Genomic DNA, 19,450 nt, shown 5'->3' on the forward strand with positions numbered 1-19,450 from the left:
TTAAAGAAAATTATTCAAAGGCACATAACACTAGCAACTATTGCAAGTTATATCTGTCACTGTACTTCCCCTTACTATTACAGCAAACCCAGGGGATAAATACTGTAAACACATTCTATTACAGAACCCTGTATTTCTGTATGTTTTTCTTCAAAATATAGAAGAACAAGTTTCTGAAGGCATGGAGATTATTAAAAACAACTAACAATATTCATGAAATTATTATCATTAGCAAAATTTGCAAGGTTAATATTCCCCCCCCCCCCCCCGCAAGAATAAATTAGGTAGAGTAAAAACAATCCCATCTAAATTATTGCTGTCCACTGGGAGACAAAATTAGTACTGAGATGTATAAAATTTTACTATAATTCAACCCTAAGGATTTTTTTTAATTACTTAAGAAATGAAAAAATGTAAAATTACAGTGAACAAAGTGTTGAAATATTCTAACATGCATTTTGAAACTCTCACATTTAAACCACTTGTCATTAATATCCCCATTTCATATTTGTGGTTTTTAATAAGTTACAGCTAGATAAAATACTGAATAACCAGGCAGAATTATAAATAGAGTACCAGGTCAATAACTTGCACTCAACAAAGAAAAGTGTCTACATAAACAAATAAAAAAGCTATGAAAACCATTAAAAAAACAGAAGTACTTCCTTAAACAGGTTCACTGATAAAAACACAAAAAAGTATCAGGACTTGAGAATCTTAAATTTAACAAATGAAAACTAATGATTTCTCTATACAAGTCTATAAACGTCTTGAAGTACACATTCAAAAACTCAGTTATATCATAGATTACCGAATATTCACTCAACTGCTGTCAGAAATACACATCTCACATAATTAACAATCAGAAAGACAGAGAAAGGTAGAAGCATTATGTATGTATAACGCATTAAAACATCTCTAGAGGACTAATACATTTTCAGGAGGAAACACAGGGGAGCACAGTAGTAAACTGGTCCCTGTATGAAAAGGAAACTTATTCCAGGAAGTAGATTTAATGTGGCCACAAAAGTTGAATCACTCCAAAGTTTTGTTGCATGCATGGCATGCTGAGCAAATACCAAACTGACATTAAGGTCATTTACATACTTAACAGCAGTGTTTGGTTGATTCATTAACAATCAAAAATATTCTGAATTTGCAAAGTCATCAGATTGTATATTTACTTGAAACCTAATTAAGAAAATACTCAGGTCCAACTGCAAAAAGTAACAATAGCTGATTATTTTTTAAGAATAAAGGGAAGCTTCGTTGCTCTCCAGAATATCTTGCTACAGCAAACCACAAAATAAGAGTTATTAGCTTATCATAATTGCAGCCAATTTTTAACATAATGGGGTAGTCCACTGTGAATTGCTGTAAGGAAGTGGGACAAAGACTGTGAAATGAACAGATGGATTTTATTTTCAACAAATTAGGCTCACTACCAGGAAAGTAACAAGTGTTTTCTGAGTTTCCCAATGCTATGGGTTAACTTCCATTTATGACCCCTTCATTCTGCTTGTTAACTTTTTTAAACTGCCATTAAAATCAGTCCTTGAAGGAAAACCAGCATTTATTATTTGCAGTTACAAGCTATCATCTCCACTTTCTATGCTAATGACAGAGTATACAAAAGGGATAATGATAACAGTATGTTTGATTACTTAATCTCCAAACTATGTGTTATCTTCACCTCTAACTCATTCTTGGCAGAAAACAGATATAGAAACGAGGTTCAAGAGATACTATACCTTTGTACTGTGAACACAGCAAAGGCAATCCTTGCCAAGCTCTACGCAATAGCAACTGTCTAGCGCTCCTTGCAGCATCTCTTCTATGAATCAACATAACCTTACTGTGCGCAAAATCACGTTAAATTTTAGGAGAGGAAAGATCTCAAAATTAAAGTTTTACCTCAGAAGCCACCACAGAATTTTTCTATGGTGAGTCAACTACACTGACCAGCAATTCCACAAACAATAAAAGTATGAATATGGAACAATGATGCTATCTTGTCTCTGGGTGCTTGCTTTAGTAAGGGAAATTGTTACAACATACACTGGCTGATATTATCATGCAGCTATCCACTAAAAGATTCAATCAGATTTTCTTGTAGTCTACATATCACCAACAGACTTCTTAGCAACAAAATTCTTACTAATGCACGAGCCAGAAAGGGCACAGCCCGTTTTTCAGCTTCTAGCAGTGAACTGTGGGACCTGACAATAAGGAAGGGGGGGGGGGGCCAAACAAAAATCTGCTCAGATTTGGAAATGATAACTAAGATTGGTCCCCACACCACCATTTTTTTGATATTCAGTTTTCTGAGAATAGCACTTTAGCTTCAAGGAAACACAAATCCAGCTCTCTCAAGAATTAATATATCGTAGAAGCAATAGGTTCTTTTGTTTTGAAATACAGCATCTCTAAGAACAATCTGCACTCTGAAAAGAATTATTCATTCATTCTTCTTATTTCGCTTTGTGTTTTCTTGTTGTATTCAATTCACAGATTTTTTTGAAGTTATGTAAGAAGAAAAAAAAACACAAAAAAAGAAAAAAAAAACACACCCATGTGCTTAAAGTGTGTTCGAAGCACAGTTTTTGCTGGTTTAGAAAATGTTTAAGTGAGTGTTTGAACTCTCCTATACAGTTGAACAGAAATTCTGAGTAAAATTCTCAGAAACGTCAGTAAGCTAGACCCACAGGGCAGATTTTTAAAGCACCCAGTTCCTACAAGTCTGGTTTCCCTAGCAAAATCTACCACTCTGCACTGAGCACTTAAGCTGCAATGGGACATCTGGGAGCATGTTGCTGAAAATGGGATTATCAATTGCTGGAAAGCTGATCTTGAGCTACAAAAATATTAGGTAATGGGAAATGCTGAGAACTGGCTGTGATTTAACTCTCTTTCCTCTTAGGATTAGATGACTGCTTATGGATGTCAAAGAAATGCCCACTTCCAGTTCCAATACACAGGTCAGGTGTCCTTGAATTACTGTGCAGAAACATCTGAACAACTTTATGGAGAAATAGAAGTCAGTGAAATTGCATACTGGAATCTCATTCTATTGAATGTTGTAGATTACATGTTAGACTACCACTAAAATGTATGTGTGTGTATGTTCCCATTCTCCCTCGTCCCTCCATGTATTCCCTGACATGAACTCTTTCTGTCATTCTGGCGTTGATCAGGTCCTACTCTGAGCTGCTTCGTCTTTCTCATTCTGTAATAAGAGACCTCTCTCTGGCAGGACACCATGCCTCAAGTCTTGTATAGACCTACATTCTCACATTCTTTCTATGCACTTGTGGTAGGAAAAAAAATAAAATCCTTCAAAGAGACAGCGCAGTTGGAGCGAGTCCAGCTTCTCCAGTGAAGTGGCTTAAGGGGTAAACACTTTATCAGTAGTGCGAAGTAGGCTCTTCCTTAGCCTGAAAACATTAAAATCCACCTTTCTTAATTGCTAGAATGGTGGAACTTCCCCATCGACTCAAAATTGCACCAATATAATAGAAAATATGAAGGACTACTCTAACTAGATTACATGATCCCACAGGCTCATAAGTGAGGCAGTCTTTCCACAAAAATAAAACCCACCAAAACAAAATCAATTTGTCAATCTGGGTTTAAGTTACTCAAGTAACTTAGATGCTTCTGAAAATTCTACCTGCATCTCCAATGCAAAGATGTGACAGAATAATTATGGTTAATCGTTTATACACAAAAATATGCATGTGATCAGATACAGATTCTACTTTGATGTTTATATTAAAAATAACACTTATTATTTTAACACTCTATGAACTTCATATTCATTTGGTGCTCACTCTTCCCTTTAAAAGAACAAAAGCTTTTGAAATGCCAAGTGAGTTTAAAAGAATTAACGCGGATGAAAATTCTCTCTCAAGGACCAGTGGCTTGTGGGGTGATGTGGGGAACTACCTTTGCTTGGAACTATACGAAAAGAGGTGCTCTGACACACTGACAAATGCATTGTGTGGAATAATATCATGATTTTCCACACAATTGGTTTATAAAAGGTTATGCCTAGTGCACATACACAAAATATACATATTAGAGCTGGCAAAGGATTTTTTTCAGTTGAATTGATACCACCACAAATCTCCTCTTCATCAGTTATTGTTTGCACTGACATCCAATATATCATTCATAAGGACTCCCTGCTTCTGTCTGGCACTAGTGTTTGCCAGACTGGCATTCAGACATCTTTGAATACTGAGGGCCACCCAGCAAACAAAGACTGTCCCAGAAAGGGGCTAATCAAAGGAATCTTTTAGGATTGTAATTAAATTGACAAAAAAAAAAAAAATTTTTGTAATTACCTACATCATAGTTACTGCTGTACCTCTTTTTTCCATGTGCTTTTCCTAGTGCCTTTTCTGTTAGTGCTGGTCTGGGTTGGTCTGTTTCTTCATTCAATATGCAATTATTTCCACCCACTACTTTACACAGGGCTCTAAGAACTTACAGAAGTTTTAAGGTCTACAAGTTTTAAATCTTGTAGGTAATAGCATAGTAGGCATGCCAAGATTTCACCAAATGTATCTTTTCATTAAAAATTACATCTGCTGGTGGAATAGGCTTTACTGTTTGACAAATAAAAAAAAAGTTTCATAAATTTTAAGTGAAACCTGAAACAAAAAATTGAGAGGACTATTGTATGATGTGTCCCCAAGTTTTCAGACCCAAGGCTTAAAGTAGATCTGATTGGGGAAAAAAAGAAGTAATTTCTTAATTACAACCAAGGAACTTATAGTACATATTATTAAATTCATTCACATGCATAAATAAAGTCCAATTCCATAACTGCTCTGACTCACTGTGCATTCTAGAAGCTAACAAGAGAAGACAAGGTATTTCATGATTTTCCTGACACTATGATTTTGAACATCCTGATTGCCAAGAATGTGGTCCTACTAACAACCACTATGTCACAGCTTATAGCAGATCCATTATATAAATGTGTATATTTTTTTTAAAGTTACATGAATGTGTTAGAATACTTGCATTCTTGGTTCCTCTGACATCAACTTTTAAGAAAGGCAAAAGAACACCTATAAAGTAAAAGCCAAGGTGATAGTAGTTTGGAAGAAATCCAAATGTTCCTAACTACAGCAAATTTGCCAGTGCTGCTAAACAAATGCAATGATCGTTGGCAGAGTCAGACATTCGGAAAAACTTCAATATGAAAATAGGGTCAGCATAAAAATCAAGTAACCTAGTATATACTCTTTTTTTAAACTTTCCCTTTTTAGAATGGCACAGCACTTCACAGTATTTCAATATAGCAAATATAATTATTTCTTTGAAAAGCCTGATGATTCTCGCTTTTTGCCTATGTGTGAAAGGAACATGAACACCACCTAAGCTGGTCTGTCATTTTCATACAGATAGATATTCACAACACAGCAATAGACAAAGGTATAGATACATATGGATAGAACACTAATTTTAAATGTCTAGGAAACCAGATTATCCTGAATGGTTAATATTTTACATTCCAAATGCAAAGTTAACGTATTAAGGCTATTACAATTCTAGATGCTATAAAACGGTTTCAGTAGAACGGTCATGTAAATTGAAAAGCAAACTGATGTCTCTTCAGACTGGAAATTGAGAGAAAATTTGCCCCCAGATGAGAAATTCCCTATCCAGTCAATGCATCTGTCAGTCAAGCTTGTTTCTTCCTAGTTACATGTCTTTGAAAGAGCAGCGATATAGGACATTGTCAAATGCTAGCAAATGAGAAAGCAGCTCTTCACAGATGAGTCTTAACCTGTCTGCCAGTTTTTATGTAATCTGAATTATTTGTTCAAAGATATCCTTCTGTTCATCTGTACTCTCCATTAGCCACAGAAATTCTAATTAAATTACAGAATGTAGGAAATGTATGGCCCTCACTGGTGCAATAGCTAGGTTTGTCTAGCACACAGTGGTAGAACTCATAAATCTGAAAAAACGTACTTAGAATAAAATGTACACATTCTCTCCTCATCCATTTCTCTTGAGTACACCAAGAAAACTTGATGTGAAGATGCATAGCTTTGGTAACTGGCTGCTTAGCATGGCTCTTCACAGATGTCACACACTAATGCAACAGTGGAAAGGACTCAAAGATTGCTCAGTATGAATACATAGAGCCTATACGCCTGCGTAACGTGGGACACTCAGGAAAATTAATTCTAATTAATTTGTACAGTGGATTAGTTAAAAATCAAAATATTCCTTTGTCAATATTCTCACAAGAAATTAAGAAGCGAGTTTAACTTAGTTTACGTTAATTCACTTCACTTGCAGCCCTGCAAGTATTTAACATTGTTTAAGTGATCCCCTGTAAAACTCACACTTTTGGTAATTTAATTAAATTTACCTGAGTATCTAAGTATAGACAAGACATTAAGAAGGAAATGGTCATTAACTACCACTTCTCTGTAAAATACGAAGGATGCAATTTATCTAGCTTTGTTTAATCACAGACATCCTCAGTTAATGAATAAAGGCTCTGATGTACTTAGTTGAAATGTAGTCTCGCATGAATTCTGTTCAGCTGGGGGAGAAAGGAGAGGGAAGTCACCTCTTCTAGAGAAATGACCAAATGAGTTATGATCAGGCACATATTACTCTATCTGCCAAAGAACATATACATGGGACATCAGAATAAACTTAAAATAAAATGCACAACTTCATGAAACGTTCAATTTTTATATTTACACTATAATTAGTACAAAATTGCCTTTTAAGTTTTCTGTAGCACAAGACAGTATCTACTGGACTTGATACCCTAATATGTCAAAACAACTACTTTGAAGTATGATAAAGGAATCTAGGAAGAGTTATAAAGAATAAGACACCATTTTCAAACTATACATAGTGTTTGCTTTTGCTTCTAAAAAGGTACTTATATCCCCAAAAGGTTTTTAATTTTAAATAAGCAGGGTGGGCAGGGAGGGGGCAGGGGGGGAAGACTGGTTGTTGGTACTAAAGCCTTTACTGTAATAAACTAAATATATTTACAATTTATACAAATGTTTGACCTTCAACAAAAATACAAAAACATATCACAAGATGCAAAACCAGGAAACAAGTTCATCTGAGACACCACTGCTCTACACAGGACAGAATGCAACTTGAACTGCAAGGAACAGAAAGGTATTTATCCCCCATATTCAGGCAATGAGAACAATTTGCATGAGGTCACAAAGAAAGAAAAAAATAAAAGGCTCCAACATTCTTCAGTAGACTCGGCTTTTAAAAACTATGTCAAAAACCTAGGCTACATCTGTCCATCTTGCCTCTGTGTTCCGTTTGGTCCACGTAGCCAATATTTAGTCGCTGGATGTTGCCTTCTATTTTGCAAAATTGGAGTAGTTTCATGGCAAGGTCTGGAACCTCAATACTTTTGTTCCTTTTTAAAAGGCAAAACCTTTCTACTTCTACAATTAAGAACAATTTTGGCCCAGTTCAACTTCTAAAAGTTATATCCCCATCATATTTTTCAGTAGATAACTTCATAGACTGTAGCCTTTTTGTCTCCAGAGCCAGTGACTATGTACTTATCATCCACAGAGATGTCACAGCTAAGCACTGACGAAGATTCTTTGGACTAGAAGAAAAATAGAAATATATTACATAATTAAAAAAAAAGTCTGTTACCCTCATCTCAGCATCCCATTTTGGGTAGATCACGTAGGTGAAGATATCTGAGTCCACTCTTGGGACTCTGGGTGTTCTAGTTTTTTCTTTAAAAGCATCATCATCCTCACCTGGAAGATACTGGCTCCGTAAGGAGTTCTCCATGCATTGAGAAGGTTATCTTTCCCAGTACTCACAAACCATTTACCTAGAATATAAAACAGCAGGACTATGAAAACATATGAAACAGACATCTGACAGATTTTGGATTTTCGATTCACATCTATGAAATCTGTTAACTAATTACCATTATAAAAGCTCTCACCACTAATCAACATAGTACTTTTGCTTACAATCAATGTGGACACTCATGCTTTTGCAGTGTGTTACATACTAGGAAATCCCTAGACTCTGTAAGTAGAAATAGCTTTTTACATACAAATCAACACTCACAGCAGCCTTTAGACAAATGGATGGTTGTTTGTAGATAAGTACGTTTGAATTCATGAAGCAGAGATATTTATTCATAACTTAAGAAACTGAGATACTAAGTAAGTTTTGATTATCAAATGAGCTATGACTATGTAATAACTAAACAGCAAAGCATGAACTAGAGCCCTGACCTCCAATTCTCTGTTCAGGGCAACTTACCACAGTAAGCAAACTTGAGTGACAATACACAACTCTCATGAAGGTGCAGTTGATACTTGTCTGGTTTATTTACATGCAGCACTTCTACATTGCTGCTCTCCATTCCCACAGCTAGCCATTCACCAGTAGGACAATAACCAAGGGAAAATATCTGAAAATTAAACCACGTTTACACTTTTTATTTTTTCCTACAGATATACTTTTTATTTTTTTCTACAGTGGTTGAATTAATGGGGGTGGGGGGGGTGGGGGGGGGGTGGGGGTGGAGAAAGAGAAGGACCAAATAAAATTCACATACTTCAATAGCAAGACTGCTGGTCAAAATTCAAGCATCTAAATAACTCCTGTTGTTACCCATTAACTTGGAAAAATAGGAAAATAGAGTAGTGTTAGGCTATCATTTTGTTCTGGAAGCTAAACATATGAAAGCTCCAAAATACTGTGTTGTGAGCAGCCAAAAGGAAGAGAGGGAACAATCTGCCAGTTGCACTGGGCTCAATCTCAGCTTTCATCCTAAATGTTTCCCTCCCACCGCACTCCCCCTCCCCCAAGCTGTAGGAAAATCCAGTTACCTGTGATGTGAAGTCATGCTGTTGTAGCTGTCTCCCCTCTCTCAAGTCCCAGGATCTGACAGTGTTATCCAAACCTCCTGTCCAGAGCTTGGTACCATCATTAGAAATGTCAATACAGCTGGCTCCATCTGTGTGGCCCTGGAATTGCCTGATAAAACAAACCAGACTGAATAATGATTTCCTGCCAGAGCTCAAGGTAAACACTGTCATGGTGTTAGTTTTGGACGCTGTATGTGTGTGTCATCTCTTCTGTGTCTGCTGATGGGCAAAAATCAGCCCCTCCCTCTTACTCAGCATGAAATACAACAGTATTACAAAAACATTTTCCAGGTGCTAGAGAAATGAATTGCATCATGGCTAGCCGAACAAAGTCACATATTTCCTATCGGGTTTTGAAAAGTGAAAAAAAAGCTTGTGAGAACATTAAAGTACAGTAACTATAGTTGAAAGCACTAAGGACAACTCAGATTAAAACAAGTGCTGGGGGAACAAAACTCCTCCAGTTTCAGAAAACAGCTTCTGTATTTTTCTTTGGCTGCAAGTCAAGATGATAAATAATAAGCAGAGATATTAATAGGAAGGGATCCAGATAGAGATCCAGACAGTTAAGCACAAGCATTGCTGAGTCAGCAAAGTTGCATTCTCTGTGGCAGGAGATCACAAAAATTTAAATGGTGCAGTTTGTTTTAAAATCTTCTCATTAGTAATTCTCGGCTTTCAGCAACCAGAAGGTCATCTCAAGTTTTCCTTAATCCTTTGGCAAAAGCCTTCCGAGGCTCCTGCATTTTTCATCAGCAATTAACTTTAGGAAAGTCCTATGCCTCAATGTGAAAGGTGGAGGCGGGGGGGGGGGGGGGGGGGGGGGGGGCGGGGAGACAACTAGCTTGGGAATGAAGGGTATGAATCACTAAGAGCTGCCACAGATAGGTCACGCGGCACATTTTGTTTTGTAGCTCTGGTCTCAAAATTCCACGTATAATCAATTAGCAAGATCAGCCAGCAAGTGGTGGGAACACCTACAGCAAACATTCAAGAGACAAGACAGTCATCGGTGGAGAGAGTGCACCTTTACAGAGACTAAGTATGCATAGGGCAGACTGAAGATCTTACATAACTAAAATCTTCTTTGTTGACCTAGAAGTTCAACAGAAAGTAAAATCTGCATTTACATTAATATGACTCTCTGCACATAAGTTTAGGCTAATTATTGACATACAGGAAATTTAATTGAAACAGCAGACTAAGCAGATTCTTCAGTGTTCGTGTTCGGAACTTTTAAAATATCACGGCCTTTCCCAATTTAGGCTCTCTCATCTCATAATATTGTAAGCCACCACTACTTTGGTAAGCATAAACCACAATTTATCTTCTAGTAAACTACACAGCTAGTTGCTACGAGCCATTTCACACATGGCCCTATCTTTCTTTCTCTGTCATAGCACTAATGCTGAATATTGACCTGGCAGACACTTTAATCTTCTACTAATATATTCATTAACCAAAGGTTTTACAAAAGATTTCAGAAGTAATTTACATGGCAATCCATTCATTATATTCTTTGCAACCCATTTGAAAAACTTTAGAGATCAAATTCCCCCCCAAACTCAAATACCTTCTCTCATGAATGACCAAACGTCATCGGTCCTTTATGCTTCCCTAAATAACTGAGGGGATCCACACTTTCAACTGCTTTTGTAAGATTAATTTTATTACTTATCATCACTAAATAAGAACTGAAAATTCTCTTCATGACTTAACAAGGCTTAAGACAAAGGAAAAGAACAAACCTCAAAGAGTTCCCTAAAAGGCATGTTAAGTCTACATCAATCACAAACCAGCAGAAATGCTACTTGTAGAAAACTGCAGACAAAACCCAGCTAACCAAAACCAACAGGAACTTTTACATTGACTGTAACAGGCTATGGACCAACCCTTTAGGCCCTGAAAGTGCATCTTCCAAGACTAGGCTGAAGCTACCAAAACCAGTTTCTGCCCAACTCGGGTGCAAACTGCATTCTTTGGATAAGAAATACTATTTACTTTGCTGCCATGAACCACTATTCAGGGAGATAAATATTTATGTAGCTGTCCAAAGAGTAACTTCTATTAAAGTTTTCTGTAAACAAGTAATGACTCACCTGACCAACGTCTGATTGTGCAGATCCCACACTGCGATGTTCCCATCACTGCAGCAGGAAAAGCACACCTTGGAATCAGGGCTGATAGCCAGAGCGTAGCAGGCAGGTGCTGAGGATGTCAGCTCTGCTTTTATACGAGGAGTTGGTGCTGCCAGGTCCCATATGGATAATGTGCTGGCTTCCCCGCCAACTATTAGGGTGCATCCATCAGGCAGCAATTTACAAGAGCGGATGTAGTTATCTCTGTTCTGTACAACACAGATCACCTCAGTTATGTTAATACATGCCTGCCAGTAATGACCACTAATACGATTCTGACTGCATCCAAGTTTTAAACAGTATGCTATTTTTTCCATTACCAAAGTACTGAAGAGGAACCAGCAGATCCTAAAAGGTTTCAAACGCCTACTTCTCATCACTAACCAGAGACTGCAGCTGCAGAAATTAAACTGCAGAATCCTGTTGCCACAATCTACTCCGTTTTAAACCTGAAGAATGGTTAAGTTTTCCATCTCATTAGACAAAAACAGAGCCAAAGTAAGCTTGCACTTCTGCAGTGCACTCCATCAGCTAAGGTCACCAACAACAGAAATATTAACGCAAATGGCCTTTCATTTGGCATTTAGGCAACCCTGTATGAAAATGCAGTTCAAGTCTCATGCCTTTCAGGTTTTGGAGTTTTCTTTCAAATACTGTTTTGCATTCACCATTTTAAAGTTAAAATATTAAGTATTCCCATACTGGTCCTGGATTTATGTTGTTGTCCTTTGTTGTTCAACATGATTCTTACCATACTATTATTAGTTTCACTTTTGTGATACCATTGCTGATCGAGAGGTACTACAAGGGATTTAGAGGCGGAAAACATTTCAACCTTCACTTATTACAAGCTTGACTCCGTAAGTGTATTGGATGTCCATTTCTCCATAACAGCTGCCAAATTAACATGGTAACAGTTCTTTAGGAAATGGAGGGTTAAGATCTGTTACTCAAAACATAGAAAAAGACACTGCAAGAAGTAGTCAACAGCATTCCTACTACTACTTCTTTTTTTTTTTATTCACAGCAAAGGAGCAGTAAGTAGTGCAGTGGAAATGCTGGCTCAGTCAGCCATTACTGCTCCATAACTAAAATGAAGGCAGCTAGGATTGTGCATGCAGACACATACCTGCCACAGAACAGAATACATATTCAACCATACTTTTACTATCAGACAACTAACATAAGCATAGCAGTAAATAACGGGTAAAGGCTAAAAAAATCAAACTAAACCAAAACAAAAAAACCTACCACATTTAATTGGATCAACATTAACGCTAGAATTATTTTCATTCAGAATATATATTACTGTGCTTTACAACATTAAGTCTTCTCAGTTAACATTTCACAAACATCTATGCTGCTTCTAATATGAGAAGCATCTTTAATTGAGCTGTCAACTTTTTGGAGTTAGCTTTTCAGCTACCTATACTACTGCACTCAGTCCCTTTTGTATCCTGCAGATGTGAAAACAACCAACCAGAATGTGTAACTTGTGGATCACCAACAAAAGCATAGCGAGACTTAAAGTGATCTTGGTACCTTGTCACATTATTTCATTATGTGGTTGCTACCCTCTTACAAAAAAAGTCTGTCACTCCTGGTGAATGAAACACCTAGTAAGGTTCTGAGCAGCCCTGCATAAGCCAGCCTACATTCCTTTAAACTCATGCACAAAAATCATCAGCATGACTAGAAGGAAAAAAAAAAAAGAGAGAAAAAAAAATCAGGTATACTCTCTACTCAGAAATCTTATCTGTTATTTGACCCTTAGTGATTATAGTTATCCCTACACAAACCAGCACTCTTCTCTGTAACTCCACCTGTTACGTGTTTAAAAAAAAAGACAGCTAAATACGTAAAGCAGGAAACAGAACTGCCTGCTATTTCCTTGTAATATGAACAAAATCCAGACAAGGACAGCTATTTCCTTATTGAGTCTCCAAGGAGAAGCTATGCTTGTGCACAAGTTCCTGTTCACCTACCAGGCAGTCCAGCTGAGAGACAGGGCTCTTGTTGCCAGGCTGGCTGATGTCCCAGACTTTGACGCACCCCTTCCCACCCGTGTACACGTGTCTCGTGGGGTTGCTGATGGTAACTGCACACACAACTTCCCCGTGGTTCAGAGTGTTGATCTGACGGGCATGGCGAGGGATTCCTGGACCGATGAGGGCATCAGGAGGGAAAGGAACTGGCTGCATCTGACCATCTGCAGTAACGTGAAAGGAGTAGGCTCTTTCGGGGAAGGGAAAGAAGAGAGAAGACAAAACAAAAAATCAGCCAGTTACAGTCCTGTAATGCAAGAAAAACACGATGTTTTTAATATGATTTCTTTGCTAATCTTTTTCTCATGAAAATCAGAGCTACAGTACCAAGTAATACAGGCACATGAAACCTCAGAGGGAGGCAAGGATTCACAATAGGTATTTTCATCTTGCCTCACCTAAAGTATTTGTGCAGTGGGGAAGCATGTTAAATTCTACCCTTAACTCTACGACCAAGGTCATGGCTGCTATCCCTCAGCCACCTGGATAATCAAAAGATCTTTCAGCCCCTGGTTTCTAGCCAGCAGTTCCAAGTCTCAGCACTGCAAGTCCTGCAGCAGCAATCCCTCACCAGGCACTACTCTTTCAGCCTTCTTCCATGAGGCTTGCACCTGTTGCCTTGCAGTAGCACTAGCCAAAGTTCAACTATTGCTCCATTTCTGCACCTCATCTTTAACATCAGCACCAGCTGTGCTCGCATGCCTCTCTTTCCAGCTGGTAACTAGTGCTTTAAACAGAAAACAGAAACACGCAGAGTGGCTGCACACACCTTTCATCAGAAAGCTGATACCATCTTCTCATAATTATGTTTTCTCGAATAAATATTTTGGAAAAGCTGAAAGGCTCAGTTTCCCAGGTAGTTTTGGCACTTCTGTAACACCTTTTATTTGCATTGAGTGCATGATTTCAAGTATATGGAACCGAGGGTTGAGGAAGTGAATCCCAGCACTGAATAAAAACGCTCCTCCTTGGGGAAAGTACACAAAATTATTTCTTCATGTTCACTGTAATGTCTAAAGTCAGCTCTACTCAAGGACCAGGGCACAAACAGCAGCTAATAAAGGTTTCAGGTGCAGGGGGGTTTCTTTGTTTGTTTTAAATAATAATGAAAATACTACTGCAAAAGGCTACTTTTTGTTATACTGGTGAGCTCCTTTTGCTGCTTCTGTTTTAAGCACATCCATAGCTCCTGTTTTTGATGCTGCTTGTTACATTAACAGCATTCTTCAAGAGGCCAAAGTGGATAAAAAATGGTGAGATATGAGTATCCTCTTTTTTTTTACTGATGAGCTACCATCTCCCTAGTGATACCTTTATTTTTCTAATATATTCTCATGTTCAGAATTGCCCTTTCTTTTCCAATGTACTTTCTTCCTCAGAAATCTTCAGTCACTGCAGCTCAAGTATTAGTATTGCATCCCTCTTCCAAGGACCCAACAATAGATAATTCAATTTGATCTTCTGTTCTGAGCTCTGAGCTAGTATTTTCAAAGTATTTTATTGCATGTTTCCAAGTATTGCACAGTTTGAGAGGAAGGAACAAGCAAGATGCCTGGATCTGTAACAGACATCACAAAGCAACTGAATATGCCCAGGAGCAGAGCAGAAGTTACTCCTTTAAAAAAGAGTGAGAAGTGGAGAGGTGAAGGAACTCTACAATTCTTTCATACTGAAGGTAACAGTGGAAACAGTCACCCCATGCAATATCACAGTTTTCTCAGAAGGGAAGGGTAAAAACTGGTTAACAGTAACTACTATTAAACAAAGAAGAAATTAATAGTGCGTATACATGCAATTCCTGTACCTCATTCGTGTTTCATGGTTGGACATGTGAGTTGAAAGCCTGCTCAGAGAATACACAGAAATGGAGGATGAGTGAGTGCAGAAGATGACAAATCTTTTTTGTCATGGAAATGTCAGCAATGGGAAATGTAAAATAAGAAAGGAAGTGCAAAGCTCATTCCCTTACATGTATACAAGATGCACAGTATATCAAATGTATTTCTTCCCATGGGACCCCTTCTCTTTTTTTGTATGAAGAATTACAGTAATGATAAAGGCTTAACTAGAAATCTGTATCATTTCTGTGAAGTAGAGACAGGACTGTCCCAAAGTAGTTATTCACTAAACAGATGAGACACAGGATGGGAGATGAAGCAGAAGAGGAGTGGCAACAAGACTGCTTGAGGCTGAACAACTCCTGCGGTTCAGGTACAGAAGCCAACTAAAGAGTCGTAGCACTTAAGAAGCTGAAAAGCTGGGCCCCATCCTGGGCTCCAGATCAAAGTCAGTTGCAGAATATTTGTTAGCAGGAAGAGTACACAGAACTGCACAACTTTGAAGTCTCAGCCTGCCCTTGCTTTTATTATGGACGGAAGAAAAACAATTAAGCAAGTATTAAGCAATTTTTTCCAGCATGTTTAAGATGAATAATCTACTTGTACATGATTTTTTTTTTTAATGGAAGGTTACAGCGTAAATGTTCTGTTCAATTCAAGATACCTAAATAATTGGTGTTTTGAAATGCTTCTGTGCATACACACAGCTTCTCAGATCTTGCTGAGATGGCGTGGGAGGAAGACAATAGGAACATTTTTCAAATGCTTCATGCATACTGTAGAATTACGATGACTCTTCTGCTCTGAAACACCAGAGACTTACCCACTGTACTTTTAATCATGTTGAATTTTACCAGTATGCCCGTGTTTCAAGTGCGGTTATACAGATCATAAGAGTAGTCTCTCTTTTTTGTCATCACGAGCAGCCATTTGCTTCCAAGACTGGTTGGTCAGGACTCAGTATGACTGAGTTTGAGGGCCTAACAAACAGACCAGTGACAGTTTCTTACAAGCCAAGACAGCTTTTTCTACAGTGCAAGTTACCAGCAGTCCACTGTGTAAAGAAATGGCTACACATTGCCAAATCCCTCTGCCCCTGCCAAGACAAGCACACAAAAAAGTAAATGTTCCTGTTTTCTTGAAGATGTGTGGCATGTCATGCTAACATCACTACTGTCAGCACACTTATGTGGTCTAGTAACTTGTATCTACTAGGTATTATGGTATAACTTTTCATTACATATACCTTTTACTTTGAAAAAACTTGCATCATTTGCAAGACTGACACTCCCTAGGCAAGGAAAGCTGCTGTCTCCAGAAGAACACAGTTCTGGAGACAGCAGTGCAAATGACTATTTGCAGCTTAATCACTGTTGTCCTTGGCTACCTCTCCATCAGGTCACCATGATAGAGGGCCTACTCTGCTACTTCTGGGGAGGACTGTACTTCCAGTGCTACACCTACAAAGCTGTAGGTGTACTTACATACCATTAAGAAATGACTCAATTTTTAATGCACTAGATATATTCACAGGCCTGAATTCTCACAACAGATAAGCATTTTGGTTGTCCAACCTTAAAAGAGTCAATAGTAAAATTTGGTAAATCCTTGAGTTCTCTAAAGCTCAAGGTATTTCTTGACAGGCACCCCTTGCCCCCCCATCTTTCTCCTCAACAAATTGCTATTGACATCTGAATTCCATAACACTGCAAAAATGTAATGTGCATTTTTGTCCTTTTACGATTATCTCTTAGAACTGACAAGTGTACACCAGAAACTGCTGTTCAGCTTCATGACGATCACGGATTTCTGTCTCACTCACAGCATTCTGCCTCTATGAAATGACTGGGTTCCATGATTATCCATCTTTGGTCAAGTGACTGTTAGCACTAAGACAGCCCTTCCTCACGTTGGGCTAACAACCCAAGTGAACAAAGAAAAAATTCTTATACAATGTAATTACAATTTAACATAAAACAAGCTAAGTACATATCAATTAATATGTAAATATACACTTGTAATTAATTGTATATTATGAAAAGAACAGTTACAAAACAAACTTGCATGCCTTTTATTTAGGAAAGAGTTCTGAGAAACAGTATACTGTCACTTATGATTATCTTCTCTCTGAATAACAGAAATAGTCTTCTGATCTATTGCATCCAAAGACTTCTCCTCATCTGTGTCAAAGCAGCACGGAGAACATGCAGAGTTCCTATACGTTACAACATAGTAGGTGATACTAATACAACCCAGTTTCTCAACTTAAATCTGGTAATTATGGCCCTCCAATTTCCAAATAAGTATCAAATAAGTATATAATAAGTGTCATCTGACGTGCTGAGGAGAGTTCAGAATAATTAATTCACCGCTCAAGAACGTGGCAAATCAACTAAACTACCTAACTGCCAGCTACTCTAAGTATTCACATTCACATTGATATAATGCACGCAATTCCTGCCTACTTAAAGTACCATGCTTCAAAAAAAAAAAGCTTCCACTTCATCCCTCCAATTCAAACAGAATTCTTTAACTAGCACAAAAATACCCTAACTGCAAAACACAAAAGCAGACAGTTCCTTCTACCAATGAGTGCATTTTACTTTCAGCTCTTCTTTGTACTCCAGCTTATTTTAGTTGTAGTTACCACAACAAACAGTGAATATCTGAGTATGGTGTTTCATTACATAGGACAAAATGCCAAGAAATGAGGATAACGGTATTTGTACAGGAATAACAAAATCTTTAACTTCATACATGTCATAAAATAATTCTATCCAGAGATACAAGGCGGGGGGGGGGAGGCCAACCTGTTTTTCTAGAATATAATAAAATTAACCTTCCTTTAAAATATTCCTCATTATACATTCACTGAACAAGTGTGAAGATCAGGAGAACTGAAATCTTTTTAATTTTTGAGCAATTCCAGAACAGTATACTATTCCCTTCCAAAAACACAAAGAAAAGTCAGCTTATAACTAGAAGTTGAAAGTTAACATTTACCACATGAAATTTCCCTTTCCTACTAAAAAGATAAACGTGTATTTTCAGCTCTTTCTGGTGTCTGTGTCTAACACCTCATGCTTCAATTAAAACCACATTTGAAAAAAATACTAAGAAATACATTTGTCCTCAATGCTACCATTAATTCACAATTTTAGACACCAGGGAAGCAATGTTGTGGACATAAATCTTACCACTGGGCTTGAAAATCTGTGTTCAGTGCACGATCCAACTATTAGAAGGTGTGGTTCACATCAAGAAGAAATCCACAAGAACATTAATTTAGCAGCTATAGAAGACTAAAAGCTAAATAAGTACCTTGCTAGAAAGGCTATGCAAAGCAAAAAAATGTGATTACAGCAACACACCAAGAACTTATTGTCCAAGGCATAGTTAAATATACCAAAAAGACAGCATGCAAGACTCAGACACCACAAAAAAACACCTCCCTCCCCCCCCCAAAAAAAAAAAAAAAAAAACAACAAAACAACAAACCAGAAGAGCTGCTAAGAAAAGAATAATCTACTGATGGGAATCAACTTTGAAACCAAGTCTATGAAAACTTATTTTATGCACATTCATACACACATATAGATATCAAGTCCTTGTCCATAAAATTAATTACTGAACTACAACTAGCTGAAGAGAGAAAACAACTAATATGAGATCACATGTGTGTACACCAAAATGTCAAAATAATACGAAAAACCTGAAAAGCCTCATAGGAAATAATTTAAAAAAAAAAAAAAAAAACACAGCCTGCTACCAAATGCAAAGACTAGCTTATTTGTACAATTAAGAAATTGCTGAAGACACTTTGACTTTCTAGATTGCTACCCAATTTCCCAAGTACATCTGTACCACTGCTAACAAGGTTAGACTCTGCAAAGAGCAAAACTGAAAGATACACATAAAGATGGTAGTAAAGACTTACATTTAATCAGGTTACAAAACAAGGCAAGCAAAAGACAAGCTTTCCAGACAACAGTCCCTTGGTAAAAGCAGATAGACAAGTAGGAGTGGGTTCTTAAGAGGCTATTAATTTTTCTAACAAGCTAGTCATTAACAAATCTCAGAATACACAGGGGTTAAAGAAAACTGGGTGCTATGAGAAATGTCATTCCTTTGGAAAGAAAGAAACTTAATTTTCTCTTGAAAGCAGGGCTGGGTGAAAAAAACCAGTCCCAGAATAACCATTGATAAAAATGTGCAGCCGTGAGCATACACATATGGCTGGGGATTCAATAGTTCAATCTGAAAATTCTCTGTACCACTTGCAAAAAGCCTCAGACTAAAACCCCACATCTCATAAAACAAATTCAATGTGGCACCTTAATTGCACTCCACGAAAAGGCAGATTTTGAAAATAAACCAGGAGTACTCCACTAGTTTGCATGATTATATAACCCATGTACTTTGTACAGAAAATATACGAGACTTGCCTAATGTAGGTAAGAGGTACTCAAAGATGCTGCAGGTAGCAGGCAGCATCTAGCTAGCCGTAGCCA

At 37.6% G+C, this 19,450-nt stretch overlaps 1 protein-coding gene across 4 annotated transcripts in view; it reads right to left on the minus strand.

The window, feature by feature from the left end:
* Positions 1–373: 373 nt before the first annotated feature.
* Positions 374–19,450, minus strand: part of LOC143173118 (transducin-like enhancer protein 1) — an 80,752-nt gene continuing 61,675 nt past the window's right edge. For all 4 annotated transcript variants that reach the window (XM_076363182.1, XM_076363181.1, XM_076363180.1 and 1 more), the window contains exons 15-20: positions 13,042–13,291; positions 11,018–11,265; positions 8,880–9,027; positions 8,308–8,458; positions 7,788–7,864; positions 374–7,627 (exon numbers count right to left, since the gene is read on the minus strand). In XM_076363182.1, coding sequence (XP_076219297.1) covers positions 7,520–7,627; positions 7,788–7,864; positions 8,308–8,458; positions 8,880–9,027; positions 11,018–11,265; positions 13,042–13,291 — 982 coding nt within the window. In that variant the 3' untranslated portion in view covers positions 374–7,519. The remainder of the gene's footprint in view (positions 7,628–7,787; positions 7,865–8,307; positions 8,459–8,879; positions 9,028–11,017; positions 11,266–13,041; positions 13,292–19,450) is intronic.

Source organism: Aptenodytes patagonicus, chromosome Z (assembly GCF_965638725.1).
Source record: "Aptenodytes patagonicus chromosome Z, bAptPat1.pri.cur, whole genome shotgun sequence".
NCBI lineage: Eukaryota > Metazoa > Chordata > Aves > Sphenisciformes > Spheniscidae > Aptenodytes > Aptenodytes patagonicus.